Below are 17,983 nucleotides of genomic sequence, written 5' to 3'. Positions count from 1 at the left end.
TAATTGTAGAACATTTTCAACACCCCAAAAAGAAATCCTAAAAAAGTCATTCCCATCCTCTCTTTTTACCCTCCATCCCTGGCAACCACCAATCTACTTTCTCTCTCTAAACAGTTGTCTATTTTGAACGTTTCATATAAATGGAATCATACAACATGTAATATTTTGTGTCTGTCATCTTTTACTTAGAATAATGTTTTCAAGTTTCATCTATGTTGTGGCATGTTTCAATATTTCATTCCTTTTCATGGCTGAATAATATTCTGTTGTATGGACATATAATATTTTGTTTATCCATTTACAATTGATGGAATTTTGGGTTCTTTCCATTCTGTGGCTATTATAAATAATGCTACTACATGAACATTTGTGTCAAGTTTTGCTGTGAACACACGCTTTCAATTCCCTTCAGTATATACATAGAAGTGAAATTGCTGGGTCATATGGTAACTGTGCTTAACATTTTGAAGAACTGGCAAACTATTTGTGGGTATACTGTTACAGAATCCTATAAGCAATGTAGTACTTGAGGATTCTGATTTCTGCCACATCCTCACCAACACAGTTATGATTTTCAGTGGAGAAAATATTCATCCCTAAGAGAGACAAGTAAGAATCCAGTGGTGAGTGGTTTGGAAAGAGACCTCCAGGTGATTCTGTTGTGACCTAAATCCTCCCCAACACACACACACACACACACACACACACACACACACGGTCTCAAAGTAGCTCAAATCACAGTGGTTAAGAGTATTGGTTCTAGATACAGATCATGGGTTGGAGCCAGGCTCTCATCTCTCTGACTTTGGGTATATTATTTGCATCTATTAGCCTCAGTAGATTGAGATGATACTTTATAGCGGCTGTTGTTAAAATTAAATGAGGCAATGTAAGTAAAGCCCTTTGCCCAGTGCCTAGTACATAATAAATGCTCAGTAAGTGTTAGCTATTATTATTATGTGAATGGATCAATATTTTTCCATTAAATGAATTTGTTATAATTTGCCTAAAAAATTATTTTGTTGGGCATTTGGATTGTTTCCAGTTTTTCATGATTATAAGCAATGTTCTTTAGAAATAATTTTATGGCTAAATTTTTGCCCACATCCATGTTTATTTTGCTAGAATAAATTCTGTGAAGTGTTATTTCTTGGTATATTTTTTAAAAGTTTGAAAGACATTGCCTAATATTATTCTTGTTTAAATTATACTAAAGTTTTACTTTGTGGAGCGTAATCAGGTACTAGGTGTATCCCTGGAATATTGCTAAACTGGTGGAAATTCTCACCTTATACCCAACAAATATAATGTAAACTAAAAACTTTCTTGCACAGGACAACCTAAATTTAACTCTAAAACTGCTGAATGAGAAAAGATACAAGAGGATGTTTTATCTCATGCTCTCAGATCTGGACTCTTGAGTTTTGTAAGTTTTCTCTCATTGCATCAATATCCTAACTAGACAAGAAAAAGAGTTGTCAATGAAATCATGCACAGCAGATATTTTTGTTTAGTATTTAGGCAAATCAAGGGCAAGAGCAAGGTAACAATAGAACCTGAATAGTCAAAGGGAATGATTCCTTGAGAATGGGCATGACCAAGCATTCCTTACATTGTCAGGTCTAGGAGCCCTATAAAAGTGATCACTCACAAGTCTACCATGGCAATTTCATAACCAGCCTGGAAAGTATCAGACAGGGCATCAGATTTCCTCTGATGGATATGGGAAAGCTTCAGGGAAAGGTAGGATTTTAAGAGTTATTTAACATTATCGTAGAAGTTTGGTTGAATGGTGGAATGCTCTGGAACTGACACAACTTGGGAGACTTAGTATACTCAAATTGGAGGGGACTTTACACAGGTAATAGAGAAAAGGGGAAGATCTATCAACAAGTAATGTGTTTCTACTGGTAGACTGGTAATTGTTTAACAACTGGGTCTCAAAAAAACCCTGAATTTACATTTTTTAAAAATTTTCCATGATATAAATATCCTACCATGGCAGATTTCTGATGTTTAGCTACCAACATGATGTCACTCAGTACTTGAATTTCAGTTGCAGGAACATTTACATGGTAAAATCCATTAAGAGTTCAGAGTCTAGAATTAATACAACAGACACTTTGAGGGCAAGAGGTTTTGCTTTCTATTCCCAGGTTAAATGCCATGTTAAAGGATCATTTACGTGGTATTACATGTTGTAGCATGCACAAACAGGAATTGCAAACTTGCTAGAAATTCAAGAGGTCATCCTCTGGGCAGTCAGCACGTAAACCACCTTAGAGAGAGAGTTGTGCAATTGGTTCTTAGTGATCATAGAGAGAAATTCCATATGATTCCACAATAGAGAAATGTGACTAGGTCTGCACATATATAATGTGAAAGTCAAGAGAAGATAATCCTAAGTCCTTTCATTTGCACACGTCTTCATGGTTTATAAAGGGCCTTTTGCAAGATGATAAAATTGCATGTATCCTGTTTCCAGCTCTTCATTAAGGCAGATTGATAGCCAGTAAAACCAAGGTTTCTAGGTCACTTCTGTTCACATGAACAATTGACTCAGAGTGCATCTCTGCAATTCTCTGCAGATGGGAGATCTCATGATGTACTGCAAAAGGAAGAACAGTCAGTTTAGTGAAGCCTGGCTCTGAGCCAAACCTGGATTAAGAGCTTTCCTTACCTTGCCTCTGAAGCCACCCAACAATCCTGTGAACTAGCAACTATTGTTTTCTTCCATTTTGCAAATATAGAGTTTCAGCGATGTTAAATTACTCACCAAAGGTCATGCAGTTTATAAATGCCTGAGCTGGGACACAAACCAGGACTGTCTGACACCTAAAGCCTCTATTAAGAATCTCCAGATTGGCTTAGGTCAAAGGTTTTAATAAAATTGTAGATATTTAATGTGCTAATTGGACAGGATGACCTAAAAGGTTCCAGGGTAGGAAGCATTAGCCTAAGGAAGGAGGAGTGGGTATGTGAGTGTTGGGGAAAGGGACCATAACAAGGGTGGTCAAAAAAAAGAATGTGTCCGCATGCTGTCATACTGAGCTGGGTAACTTACAAAGGTTGCGTATTTGTAATTGGCCTTTTCTATGTAAAGCACAAGCCTGAGGCTGGGCGCAGTAATCCCAGCACTTTGGGAGGCTGAGGCGGGTGGATCAAAAGGTCAGGAGATCAAGACTGTCCTCGCCAATATGGTGAAACCCCGTCTCTATTAAAAATACAAAAATTAGCTGGGTGTGGTGGAGTGTGCCTGTAATCCCAGCTATTTGGAAGGCTGAGGCAGGAGAATCGCTTGAACCCAGGATGTGGAGGTTGCAGTGAGCCGAGATTGTGCCACTGCACTCCAGCCTTAGAGTGAGACTCTGTCTCAACAACAACAACAACAACAAGCATAAGCCTGAAATAGATCAGTCTTTCAGAGCTCCCTCTGCTGCCCCCTTTGTAGACTATGGCCCCTTTTACATAAACTGTAAATTAGACACTAAGTTCTATGACATCAGAGACTGACTACATCTTATGCACTGATGTTGCTGAATCTCTGCTGAATCTCTAATCCTATCCCAGTGTCTGACATAGTAAGTACCTGCACATTTGTTGAACTTTGATGGTGGTAATGATGGTGAAAGTAAATATTCAGAGTAATAGAAATGTATTTTTTCCACATATCATCTCATTTAATTCTTGTACTAACTCTATGAAATAAATACTATTCATCTTCCTAATTTGTAGGTAAGAAAACCATGGTTTAGGGAGATCTCATAACTTGCTTGAGGAAACAAAAATAAGTGACAGAAAATTAGCTCTGCCTGATATCGGATCCTTAGCACTTAACTTTGCGCCATAGTCAGTTGATAAAGAATGCATTTGCTGTATTTCTAAGAAAGCTCATGTTATTAAAATTAGATGATAGAATTTAAGTTCTATGAAGAAAGGAACTCTGTTTTGTATAAATCTATATCCTTGGCACTGATAACAATGTTTTTTTTTTTTTTTTTGAGACAGAGTCTCGCTCTGTCCCCCAGGCTGGAGTGCAGCGGCCTGATCTCAGCTCACTGCAACCTCTGTTTCCCAGGTTCAAGCGATTCTCCTGCATCAACCTCCTGAGCAGCTGGGACTACAGGCGCATGCCACCATGCCTGGCTAATTTTTTGTATTTTTAGTAGAGCTGGGGTTTCGCCGTGTTAGCCAGGATGATCTCAATCTCCTGACCTCGTGATCCACCCACCTCGGCCTCCCAAAGTGCTGGGGTTACAGGAATGAGCCACGGAGCCCAGCCAGAACAATTATTTGCATATGTTAAGTGCTCAGTAAATTTTGATCGTGTATATGCATACAGGAATAAATAGAAACAACTATTTCAATGGGAATAAACTTATAATCTAGAAAATTTCCAACTCACAACAGATTATTTTAGTATGAATTTTAAGAAGGGTAGAGAGGTAGGAACCCTAAATATTAAAGTGAGATATTTAGCAATTTATTCATTTGTTTAAGAAATGTTTGTCTCCAACAAATATAATTAAGCATTTACTAAGTGCCAGTTAGTCAATATAAAAAATCTAGTGAGGCTGGGCACCATGGCTCATGCCAGTAATCCCAGCACTTTGGAGTTTGAGACCAGCCTGGCAGCATGGCAAAAACTCATCTTTACTAAAAGTACAAAAATTAGCTGGGCACAGTGGTAGGCACCTGTAGCCCCAGCTACTCAGGAGTCTGAGGCAGGAGACTTGCTTGAACCTGAGAGTGGGAGGTTGCAGTGGGCTGAGACCATGCCACTGCACTCCAGCCTGGGCGATAGAACGAAAATTCCTCAAGCACAGCCTGGCCAATAAGCCTGGGCCTACCTGACTTATCACACAGCTGTCCCAATCTAGCCCATGATTCAGAAAGATAAGGAAGAAATTTTCCCAAATGCTATTCCAAGACCTCCTGAAACAATTTAAGGTCATTCCAACTGAAGGCATGATGTCTTCTCATCATTTTGATTCACTAAGAGATGAACTTAGCTTCCCCACCCCCACCCCTACCCCTCACCCCACCACTCCTACTCCAAATTATGCCAATCTCCAAGAGAAGCTGGACTGTGTAATTACAAAAGGACTGAATGTTAGACCTTGATGATAGATGCATCTCATCCCATGGAAGAACCAACTAGGATGACTGGTACTGAAGTGGATTAAATCAACTTGTACCTGTCTTCACCTGCTACTAAAATTTCAAATGTGGATTTCGAACAAACAAGTGTGTAAGCCTTAACCACCAGATAAAAATAAAATGGAATCTATTGAAAGTTGGACTCCCCCCAGACACACACACACAAACAAAAACTATGTCAAGGAACATTTCTACTCTTTTCTCCCAGAGATACGCAGTCACTTTCTGAAGATGGGGATGATGCCATTTTCTATGTACCGGAAGTATCCAAATTGCATGGAAATCTAATGACAATTCCCGACATCAGTTAAGGACTTGTTTTTCCATTTTTTTGAACTTCAAATACTTTCTAAATTGTGTTAGTCGAAGCATTGTGTGTATATAATTAACTCATAGGTCCCTCTGGGCTCATCTAGCTAAACTTGTGGAGCTTAACTGAGCAAGACATTTGCTGATGTCTCTCTCTGCAGTGATACCCATTGAAAAATACCTTCTACAAGATGAAACCTAGGAAATGTCTTTTCCAAATTGGCTTTCTAGTGATCGGGGTTTATTTCTTTTCCAAATTGGCTTTCTAATGATTTGGGTTGCTTCATTAAATGTTTTTGGTTGTTTCATAATAATGATGATCTTATTTTCTTTCAAAAGTTGAGTTTGAAATTTTGGAAAACATGGGTGGGGGTGGAATTCTATATTTTTTTCCTAGTTGAAGTGGGAAGACAGGTCTCTTTTCTGTATTAATTGGTTACCAGAAAATCCCCCCAGGTAGCAGTGGCTCTCTGGGCACAGGGCTCTTATGCTTATGTTCCTGTGCTTCAATGTATCTTCCATGCTGAGAGCAAATGGAAGGTGTTCCTGCACCCGCAAAACGTAACAGAGGGGCTGCCTACTTTGTCCACAACGAAGTGCAAAGGGCAAGGGAGAGTGGACTTTTTCAGACTGACCCTGTTGACTACATTCATAACTCAGTCATACGCTTTTCTCCACCTGTGTAGACACAAATGCTTTATTGAATACCAGCCTCCTACAGTTAGATATTTGACTTTTAGGAATGGAGGAGTCAGTTACAAAGTTCTGGCCCCTGCTCTCCCTTCCATTTCTAGTACAGAGGGCTTAAGATAGGCTCTGAGCAGCGCTTTCCACTCACTCCTCTTTTTCTGAAGCTTGGAGCCGTAAACCTTATCCTTTAACTTCACCAAGAGACTACATGCATCATATAAGGGTGAGCAAAAGGGACCTGGATGTAGACTTCCTGACTATCCAAAGGAACCTACTTCTCTTTGCTGTTCTCAAGTGCAGGTGTCCGGAGAAAGGCAGTGAGCTAGGGGCTCTAAAGTGCTAGCGTAGACGCGGCCCTTAGCTGAGTGGCCCGAGAGGGGAGGAGGCTGGAAGAGCGTGTCTATACGTTCCATGTGAACCTGCAAGCTAGCTGCTTGCTGCCCAGGTGCCAGTTCGCGGCAGCTTGCGCCCCACTGCAGCAAAGAGCAGCCGCAGCCTCTGCCTCGGCTACCACCGCTGCTGGGAAAGAGTCCTGGGGCTGCTGACGCGGTTGGGAGGAGCCTCGCCTTTAATGCACCAGCCGCCTCCAGCCTTCTGCAGCAGCAGCAGCAGCAGCAGCAGCAGCAGCAGCTGCTGCGAGTGCGCGCGTGTGGGTGTGAGGGTGAGTGCGCTGGCGCCGGCCACAGCGCCCTGCCCAGATCCCCGCCAGCTTCCCTACCCCCGCCTGCCGGAGCCGCCCTCCCGTGGGACCAGCACCCTCATCCCGGCCAGGCAAGCCTGAATCCTGCCCCTGCCATCTCGCCACTGCAGCGGGTCCAGAAAGGCACCATTTTGTCGCCTCTGCCCGCTCTTCCAGGGGGAGGAGGGATCTTTTTTGCATTTTGGAGCGGCTGCCAACGAGGGGAACCTGTTGGGCATCTCCCCAGCCCCGCCTGTGAGCGCCTCCCGGGCGGGCGGGCGGGACCAGACCCCTCGGGGCACTGCACATCTTGGCACCCGGAGGCAGCGGAGGCAAGCGCAGCATCCTCGCTGGGAATTGGAGCTGGAGTGAGCGCACCGCGCGGGAGGAGCCGCCGCAGCCTCACAGAACCCGAGTGGAGGAGGTGACAGCTCCATTGCCGGGTTTTTATTTTTTTCTCTCCGCCTCCCCGTCTCCTCCTCAGGCTCGGACCATGGTGCAGTCCCACTGGCTCCCCTGCCCCCCTCTCCTGTGAGACTGGCTGCGGGGAGGGATCATGGATACTTGTCTGCCGGCTTCTGGTTCCCACGCAAGTAAGCCTGCTGTCAATGGAGGAGGACATTGATACCCGCAAAATCAACAACAGTTTCCTGCGTGACCACAGCTATGCGACCGAAGGTAACGCCAGCCCCGCCGCATTCCGCCGCTGGGGCCGGGCGCAAGTTGCGGATCACTGTGCTTCTCGGGCAGCTGGGCGCGTAGTGGCGGAGACTCCTCCGGGCCCGGGGCTGGGGCGGGGGCTCGGCTGGCCCCGGCAGCCGCCTGTGCGCCCCGCATCCATCCGGGCTCCCCGAGGCGAGCCCGGCGTTCAGCAGCAGGTGGACCCGGCGCCCACGGGAGTTAAAATGGCCCTCAGGGATTAGGCTTTTCAGGGTGGGGCTCTAGCCCGAAAAGATGACCCCAGGAAGGCAGATGACCCCTCCCCCTAAGATATTTGCAGGGGTCTTTGGGGCAGATAAAAAGGGAGGGGCCCAGTAGGACCTTGGTCCCCCCTCCCTGAGCGAAACGATGTTGTGTCTCACAGTGGCTGCAGGGAGGGCATGGTTTCATTTCCTGCCCATTCATCTCCCCGGTCGGCCAGGTTACCTGCTCAGACAATCAAAATCCCAAAAGGCCCTTTGCAAACGGGAAAACCTCTTTTCTTTTGGAAGTGTATTAGCAGAAATAAAAAGGTGGCTGGAGAAATCGTGCTCTGGCGGCTAGCGAATGAGGCTGACACGTGGGGCGAGCAACGCGATCGGTGGGGCCTTTAAAAATCACCATTATGAATTCTGCAGCAGTAGTTTCTGCTGAATCAACAGCCAGCAGAAAGCAAGAGGGTTCAGCAGGCTGAGCTTTGCCAAGAGATGAAATTGTCGTCTCTCCCTCTCTCCCAGTTTGTTCTGACATTTAGCCCTAGTGCTCTGCGGGCAGGGAGGGAAAGTCAGCAGGTGGAATCTCATTCTGCCTTTTGTGTGTGAATAGAGAGTAGAGGCATTTTTCCCCCAAAGCCAAAACTTTTGCATTTTTGCTTTCATTTTCTACCTGTAGGCCTTTATCCTTAGCCTTCATACAAAGTGTTACATTACCACATTATAATATCCACGCGAGAAAATGTATGTGGAAGTGCTTTAGGACAATGTTGCAAAGAGTGTTAATTTAAAATTATTATTCTTAGATGCTAAAATTTCTGTAATATTTAATCAAATCAAAAGATGCCTAGAGAAATGTGATGGGGGGGAGTAAAAGGGTTCAAGCTCTGAAAGACATAAAAAGATGCACACACATCTGGGGACAAAGGTGGCATCTTCTATAAACATCCCTGGAAGTTCTAGCTAGAGGGAATGCCCAGTGGTATTGAAAGTATATTCTCCATTTGTCATCATTTTTGGAGAGCATCAAGCCTAGTATGCCCATGGTGCTAGACAGATAAAGCAGCGTTGTAAGCTCTGGCCTCTAGGAGCTTAGAGGTGGCTTTTAAGATGTGCAGACCATCCCTCCCCTATACAGAGCACCGTACTTACCAATTCTTTTTCTGCACATGATGGCAACCTGATTGTAAGATGTTCTCCCTCAGTCTTAGTGCTTTGTCACTGACTCAGTGACCTGATAACATATGACTAACTCTGTATCTAAGCATGTCATCCAAGAGAGAAGTTGCCTTGAGTCTGTTGGCTCATGCGGGAATATTTCTTTCTGTTTGTAACCACAAAGAAAGAGAGCCGCCTTCATGTTTTCTTGTATATTACATTATGCAGGCAAGGGAAACTTAGCAAGCTGAGAAAATGCCCAAAGTGGAGATATGTGTATAGGAGTGTCAATTGTGAAGAAATCAGTTAAAAATGACATTCTTTATTGCTTTCAGGGCCCTGGGTATTACCTTTGTTCTTATTTTTATTGCATTTTTGAAAATTCTGATTCTGGATAGAATAACTAGGTTCATATAGTCAAAAATTAGATATGAGTTTATAGCAATGAGCTTTCGGACATGTAAGAATTAATCTTTCAGATTTCCTTCTTTTTCTCAAACACACACACACATACTAAATGCACTCAAAACTAACAAACCTTTATTTCACAGTAGCTTCCAGGTTTTAAAATCTGATTTTAGAGAAGGTATGGAAATAAAAGGAAAATATAACTTAAATGATGTAAATAGCAGAAGTTGGATAGAGCAAGAAGTTCTCTATGGTTTTGACCTATTTGCTTCAGGGAAGATTCATGCAATTTTCCTGCCAGAGGGGGAAGAGTCCCTGTTCCTCCAATACCTTAAGACATGTTAGCATACCTTGAAAGAGCACCAGATCAAAAGAATCTTTGTTAAAATTCTCCTCACTGGGAACTTGCCCCAAAAGTTTTCTTCCCCTTTATGAACTTATATCTACTTACTGGGTGGGAAATTAGCTTCTAGGTCCTTCTACAGATCTTGCTTTTCTGGTTCTCTTAATATTTCTACAGTTTCCTCCTACCTGCTCAGTTATGTCAGATTGTTCTTTTTTTCCCTCCAAAATATCTCCTTACATGTATTTCTGAATTTTTCTTCCATTTGCTCAGATCATTCCACATTGCAGTGTTCTATTTAAAGCTGAAAGATTTGTGCTGTGTAGTTAGTGTGAAGGACTCTAAACTCAATTTGCATTGTAAGTGGTGGCTGCAGGCAAGTTCATCCAGCTAAGAGCAATGCAAATGCTAAAGGACACTTTCACCCAAACTCCCCTCTCTCAGTCTCTCTCCCTCTCTCTCTCTTTCAAAATAATGCATGATGTGCATTTATTAAAGAAATTTCCTAGGACTTTTTTTTTAAATTCTGAGCATGAAAATTACTGCCCTCCCCTACCTTTCCCTATATTTCCTCCTCTTTGAAGTTAACATCTTTGAGCATCTTCTATGAGCATCCAAACACTGTGCCGAGCTCTTTATGTATAGCATTTCAGTATATCTCAACCCTGTTAAATGGATGCCATTATTTCCATTTTCAAATAAGGAAACTGATGCAACCGAAGACTGGAGATGTTACTAATTTGCCAAAAGTCACACATACAGAGGAAAACCTTGTCTTTAAACTCAAGCCAGTGTCTGAAGGCCAGGTTCTCCCACTAGGAAATTCTGCACTGCTTCATTTTCCTTTAACTATCAGCTCTTACTATGGGAAAGATTGCAATGGTTTTATCTTGGTGTGTAAGCTGTGTTTCCATCTGGCATAAAATCCTTTGCAGGGATAATTTGAAGTGTGTGTATGGGGTTATATATGAGGAAGGGAACTGGGTGGGTTGAAATTTCTCACAAAAATAAAGTCAACACAACGGTTTGATTGTTTTTTTCTTCTCTTTTGATATGAAACTCCAGGTTTTCTAACCAAGGATTCGTCTCTTAAATCTTTCTATATGTGGGTTTCCTGCTGTATTTTTAGGCTTCTGTTAGAGCCAAGTAAAACCCTATCTCCATATTAGCAGTCTGTGAGTTTTCTAGATTAAACTTCCTACTTTCAAATGGGGCCACAGACTGAATATTCTACATAGATGGGGTGTTTTAAAATAACTGTTCTGTTCTCAGTTTCCTTAGCTGGAAAATGGGACTAACAATAGACTCCATGCCAAAGAAAAATTATTCGATACAGAGAAAGCACTCAAGCACTCGGGACATGACTAATACAAAGCCCAGCCTTAATTCATTATAGCTGTTATTATTACTTAATGTACTTGTTGGTTATAGTTGGTTATATTCTGGCAACAAGTGGGTTCCATCTTCCCTCAGAAGCCTTTTTTTAAAAACTATCTTGTTTATACATATGAAAGGAAGAATAAGTTTACTATTCTGAGTAGCTCCTTTCAATTATTGATTCATTCAGCCTTTCATTCCTTCAACAAACAGTGAAGTTTTGCAGAAGGGATACAGGATGTTCCAGTACAGACATAGTATCTGTCCTCATGGATCTTTCAATCTAGCACAGGAGATAGTATTAGACAAATAATTTTGCAAATAAATATATAGTTACCAATTGTGATAAGTGATACTTAGGAAAGGCACACGGTGCCTTGGGGTCTTAAGGTAGAAAGGTAATTTAGATTAGGAGTTCAAGGGCAGCCTCTTAGAGACAGCTGAAGCTGAGAACTAAAGGATGAATCTGAAATTAACAAGAGCTGAAAGCATTTTAGGTAGAAGGGTCAATAGTTACAAACATTCAGAGAGATAAAATAGCCTGATTCAACGAATGGAAAGATGACTATGTCTGGGAGCAGGGAGAAGAGTGACAAATATGGGACTGGAGTCTGCAGTTCATTTTAGAAAGTACCAAAAGCAAGAAAGATTAGTGCTAGGATAGAGGAATGGATAAATGAATAGACATATTATAAAGCAAGTATAAATGTTAAGGACTAAATCAAGATAGTGAGTCTATGGATAATTACTGTATTTTTTTTCCAATTTGCAGTCTGTTTGGATTTTTATAATAAAAAGTTGGGGTAAAAAAGACTAGAGAACTATTCAGGACCAGATCACATCAAGCCTTGTACACCACAAGGAGTTTGGACTCTCTCCAAAGATGAATGGAAAGCCATTAAGAGATTTCGATTTGAGGAGATGGAAATATGATCAGATTTGTTTTTTTATAAGCTTAGTCTGGCTGCTGTGTAGGAGGATGGGGTTAGAGATCCAGGCATGTAATGAAAAGGAATGAAAGTTGGTGTGCTCCAGGATGGTGGTAGCAGTAGAGATGTAGAGAATTAGATGGATTTGAGATACATAATAGAGAAAGAATACATAAGACTTACTTGATATTATTGGGTGCAGATGGAGAAGGTGATATCAAGGATGCCCAGAATTTTGCCATGAAAATGGATGCATTATGGGGCTTGTCACTGAAAGGGCAAACAACTTTGAAAACTGATTAGTTTGAGAAGCCTGTGAGACATCTAGTTTCACAATGAGACTTCACAAGTACACAACTGGATTTCTGGGTCTGAAGCTCAAGAGAAAGACCTGGAATAGATAATAAATTTGAGATTAAACATCACCAGCATATGAAAGGTACTTAAACTGTGTGAATAGATGAGATATCTCAGATATGAGCATTTCAGGGCAAAATTTGAAACAGTGAGTGAGAAATTACAAGTAATTGGATCTTGGCTTGTTATGAAGAAATCATAACAAAAAAGTACCTCACAATAGAATAGGGCCTTGGTAAGCATAACTAACAACACACTGACATTATTCAAGTAATACTATAACATATGGCCATTTATCAGCAATGTGGTAGAATAAGAAGAGCCCAATCTTGGATGATTTGAGTTTAGAGGGTCTCCAAACTTGAGAACTGAGTGATTCGTGAAATGCGTTAGCTTTTTAGAGCCACAGAGAATAAAAGTGAGAAGTAAAGGTTTCTCCTTCATCCCCCATTCCATATACGCTCCAGAAAGAAGGAAGCTGTGCTGAGTAAGACTGGGAAAGTACATGAAAATGGCTTTTGATATGAAGATGCTAGGAAGGCATTGAAAAAAATAAAAGGAGGTAGTGTCATATGATGGAGAGCTGCCTCATAGTTCCTTAAGTTGCTTTGGTATTTGTATGCAAATGCCAGATCAGAATGCTGTTTCCAATGCATATGGATGAATGTTTGAGCTCTCCACTGTTCTCAGAGAAACCTGAAATTGGAGGTGAGAAGAGCTGCCTTATACTTTTATAAATGACCTTTCTGGAGATGGGGAAATGTTCTGCTACTAAACATAATAACCAGAATGCATTGAAAATCACCAGCAAGTATTTATTATTAGCATCCAGGTCCCCAGGGGCATTCCCAAGCCCTTTATGAGTGCGAGTCAGAAATGTACCAGTAAACCTGGGGTGAATAATATTAGGCCAGTTCTGTCAAAATATTGGTAATGCCGAATGAAAAGAGCACAGCTGTAGACTGACATTCCAAGACTTTGGTGTTTGCATGCAAGAAGAAATAAGGGTCCAATTTAGACACTTAGCTGAGGGAAAGGAACGAAGGTATCATGAGTACTGTCTATTCCGGGCATTTTCCTAAGTATTTCTTATATTTACCCATTTAATCTCCTTCAAGAACCCAGGAAGAATAGTTGCATTAGCCCCATTTTTAAAATAAGAAATTTTGAGGTGCAGAGAACCAAAGGAACTTGTGTAACAAACACATGTGTATTACAAACATACTCACTTGTAAGTGGCATAACCAGATTAGAGCCCATGACTGTGTGGTTCTAGGCACATGCTCTTTGCCCACCCATGCTTCTCAGGATCTTTTGGGAACATGCAAGTTGTGTTCCTCTCTCCACATGTATCCCCTTGGTGCCTAGTTGGTGCTGCTGGATTCACTTGACCCATCTTCTCCTAGCACAGCAGTACACATCTCTGGGCCTTTTCCATTATCCCACAGGGAGGGAGCTGAATTCTCCGACCCAATAACAGAATCCTTAGCTGACTTGATCCTGTAGATTTCTTCTGTTCAGAAATAAGAAAAGAAAAAAAATGTTTATGGAATTGAGCAATCAAGATGTGAGAACTAGCTGGAGTTTTTTTGAATAGCTTTCTCCATGTCACTCATCCACAGTGTAGGACAGTAACCATGCAGCTCCTGGGCTGAGCTGAGATGGGCCATCTAGGCACCCACTCTCTCCAGCTCATGACAACTCACATAGTTGCCTGGGCCACAGCAAGAGGAATATGACAGAGGCAGCTGTGAGATGGCAGATGTCCTTTTGCACATAAATATGAAGAAGTCTGAGGCCTCGTTTTGGCCAGAGTGGGTCTCCAGCTGGTTCCCCTCATCTTCCATTAATAAGAAGATGAGTTTTCTTTCACCCAACTTGTCATCTTACCACCAAATTTCCCTCTTTTGCCTCTCCAGTAGAACTCTAGAATCAGGCTGAAAGTCAGCCCCAATAAAACTATCTCACAGAAAGCACAGATTATTTTTATAAGTCTGCTAGGAACTTTGTCAGAAATAACCCAAGAACACTTGAGTTCTTCTGCTCCAAGTTCACTGTGGAAAGAGTTAATAGTGGGAAATATTAATAGTCAATGTTCATAGCTTTATGAACATTGGAGAAAGGGTCATCCTGGGTAATGGGAAGGGGTGTGTGTGTGTATAGAGGAAGTCAGACTTTCACTTCTGTGCTTTAGAAGTAAAAGACTTGATTGCTTACAACAAATGTTAAATGAAGTGGGGTCTTTGGGTAAGGGGAAAAATGATGTATGGAGTTTAGGAATCTAGAGGGGCCCCTATGAACAGGTTTTAACATGAAAAGGATGGGATCTGTTGGACGGAGTGTGCCAAGGGTACCTTACCTGTGGGAGGATGTGTTTCAGGTATACTGGCCTTTGTGCTTGGTATATTAGTCGGCTCAGACTGCATTAGAAGAAAAGGCACATATCAGGTTTCTTAAGCTATAGAAATTTTGTTTTATCAAAGTTCTGGAATAAGAAAGTCCAAGATCAAGGTGCCAGCGGAGTTGGTTTCTGGTAAAGTCTCTCCATGTATAACCAATTTCTTGCTAGGTCCTCATGTGGCCTTTCTCTTGTATACAAGTGTGAAAAGAGAGAGAGAAATCTCTGCCACTTTTTTCTCTTCTTGTAAGTGCACCAGCCCTATAAGACCTTATCCTTATGACCTCATTAACCTTAACTATCTCCTTAAAAGACCTATCTCCAAATACAGTCAAACTAGGAGTTAGGGCTTCAACATACAGATTGGGGTGGAGGGGGGCACAATTTGGTCCGTAACACTGGGGAACTGAAAACCTCCTCCATCAGGCATTGCTTATCACACTGCTATGAATCCTTGTTAAGTAATGAACCTTAAGTGGTCACAGAATGGCAGGCCACCTTCTCCCCTTAATGTAAAGGGATCAGCTCTGTGTCCCTCTACAGACACACAGGGTATAGAGGGTAGCAAAGCTGTAAATGTCTCTAGTGGTGAATATTGCAGCAAGATGCTTCTGGGAGTTCCCAGGTAGTCTAAAAGACAGAACTTGGGTACCTAAATACATAATACCACCAGGAAGGGCTTTATCAGCAGGGAGAGCCACACAGGAAACTCAGTGACACTGACATTGCTCTTGTAGCTTTGTAGAAGTCAGGTTAGGGCTAGAGACACTCAAGTTGGGAGGTCTGTTGGTTCATGCCAACAGCACTATTGTCACTCACATTTCCCTCTGCCTTTATGTTTTTAAGTAGAATAATACTACATTCTTTCTTGCTTAAAAGGATTCAAGTATGATAAGTAGATAAAGCATGAATCACCTCCATCCCATGCCCATCCTACTTTCCAAAAGTTACCATTGTTGGTAGATTTCCCCAGAGCCATCTTTCTATTCATACATTTAAATATACGTGTACAGGTATATCATTGGGGAGGATGTTTGCATAAATGAATACACGCTGCCTGTTTTATTTGCACTTTGTTTGTTCTCCTACTTAGTAATATGCCTTCAAGATCTTTCCATATCAGAACACCAGCATCTGTCTTGTGCCTTTTAATGGCTGCACAGTGCTCCATAGTATGACTGTACCAAAGTTTATTTAGTAGTTCTCTGTGGATAGAAAATTGTTTCCAGCTTTTATGTTACATAAAATGCTGCAGTGATTATTTGTGTATATGTGTTTTTGTTTAAATGTTCTCCTTCCCGATTTTATTACCCTTAAAGCTAAGATAACCATTCCCATTTCTTAGCAAAAGGGCAAGAAAAAAATCAGAAATCTCTGGTCTTCTGTTTGTTTTCTGTGTAATCTTGGATCAGTCATTTAAACTCAAGAACCTGAGCTTCCTAATGTAGAGAATGAGAATACCTGGCATATCTATTTATATGTGTCCAGCACTCTGTCTTCCAAAACCATTGTGGATTTGAGTGTTAATAAATAATAATGATCGCTGGTAGTTACGGAGGGTTTTCTGTGTGCCAGGTACAGGCTTTGAGCTTTAAAGTATTTTGCTCATGTAATCCAATTTAATTGTATAGGCTGATACTGTTCTTATCCGCCTTTAAATGAAAAGTTAAAGCAGAATGATGTGATTACTAGTCCATTGTTACACAACAGTGAGTAGAACAGAAGTCACATCCAGGTTTGTCTGATTCCAAACCCTGTATTCTTAAACTTGGCAAAAATTCTTCACAATAGAGTATGTGAACACTCTATTTAAAAGCACAGTTATGATGTTGACAGAGAAAAGATGATTCATTTTTCTAAAAAAATATTCTTCTGAATTAATCAATACAAGGGTCCGATTTCTACCAAGGATTTGAAAATGAACTGAGGGATAATGGAAAGGCAATGCAGTATTGTAAACAGTAATGTGGAATGCACATCGCAAGACCTGGGTGGGATTCCAGTCCTGCCACCATAATTAGTCACTTTTACTGTCTGGGCTTCAGTTTCCTAATCGACTATAATAAGGTTGAAGATGGGGGAGGGAAGACATACTCTCTACAGACTTTTCTGACTCTTAGTTTCTATGAGGCATTATTTCTGTATTTGTGATCATCTAGATCTCTTTGGTATGTTCTGATGTTCTACTCAGGGGTGAGACAGGGAAAACACGGGAATAGGCTTTAGTGACTCCAGAAATTCCAGGTCTGGCTGTACTTCCTGATGGGTCAGAGCATCCTTCTGGCAAGAAGGCTCTGGTGCAGCCAAGAGGCAGAGCCAGAAAGGGAAACTTCTCTTTGCCAAAAGCTGCTGCAGATGGAGGAGCCAGTCTGTCTGGGCAACCATGACTTTGAGAGGAGCCATTTGGCAAAGTTGTTGGCAGGAGCTGCCTTGCAGCATGAATGCTGGAGACAGTCCTGGGCTGGAGTGAATCAGGGATGCAGCAAAGGTGGCTGGTGGAACAAATAACCATCTGGTGAGTAGGGCGCTGCTCATCTTGCCACACTGATGGGGAAGAGCAAGTGCCAATCAATGAGGTTAAGCTCTCAATGACATGATCTGACAGGCACAGTAGCATTTCTCTCCTGCTATTGTAGACTCCATGGAGGGGGTTATAAACTCCAAGGGAAAGTAGTTCTTTCAGAAACCAGGAAGGCCCCAATTTCTTCCATTATTACAAAGTAGGAAAGAAAATTTATCAATTCAAACAAAAATTACTTATTGCCAAGTGCTATGTAGGATGTGCTGGGTCATACGGTGAAGTAAAAGAATATAGTCTTCCCATCTATTTGGGCAAGTGACACTCAGTCCTTCTCAAAATGTAATTAACCACAGAAGCCAGGGTGTGTGAGACTGTGTCCTGTTTATCTCTCTATTATCATGAGGTGGCTGAGGTGGTGAAATCAGAGCCCACCTGGCTCTAAACCCACCGCTGGCTGTGCTAGTTCTGTGGCCTTGGGCAGGTCACTTCATCTTGCTGAGTGTTTTCTTGCCTACAAAAATATGTCAGGGAACTAGGCAGCGTGTTGTTGTTTATATGTGAGAAATAAACAAATACATAAGAATCCTTTCTACGCCATGCATTTGAAACCAAGTTGACAGTGAACTTGAAAAGTTAGGGGAAGGAGTCATAAAAAATAATATACCAAATTTACCAATTTCAAAGAAAGGCCCGATGAAGAATCAAGGCCTCACCTTTGAGTATTGGTCTGCTGATTGGGGGTG

General features: G+C 41.8%; 1 protein-coding gene across 36 annotated transcripts in view; it reads left to right on the top strand.

The window, feature by feature from the left end:
- The window catches only part of PPP2R2B (protein phosphatase 2 regulatory subunit Bbeta), a 494,567-nt gene that overhangs the window by 192,599 nt on the left and 283,985 nt on the right, over positions 1–17,983 (top strand). For 8 of the 36 annotated variants that reach the window (XM_078362412.1, XM_035287695.3, XM_078362490.1 and 5 more), the window contains one exon: positions 7,323–7,516. The exons of 24 other annotated variants lie outside the window; for them this stretch is intronic. In XM_078362412.1, the coding sequence (XP_078218538.1) occupies positions 7,323–7,516 (194 nt within the window). Of the gene's footprint in view, positions 1–6,737; positions 6,931–7,322; positions 7,517–17,983 lie in introns of those variants that run through there. 4 more of the 36 variants (XM_002744334.6, XM_078362505.1, XM_003732249.6 and 1 more) reach the window with 2 other exon arrangements.

The sequence above is a fragment of the Callithrix jacchus genome, chromosome 2 (assembly GCF_049354715.1).
Source record: "Callithrix jacchus isolate 240 chromosome 2, calJac240_pri, whole genome shotgun sequence".
NCBI lineage: Eukaryota > Metazoa > Chordata > Mammalia > Primates > Cebidae > Callithrix > Callithrix jacchus.
The sequence above is the reverse complement of the archived record's forward strand: the minus strand, read 5'-3'. Positions and strand labels throughout refer to the sequence as shown.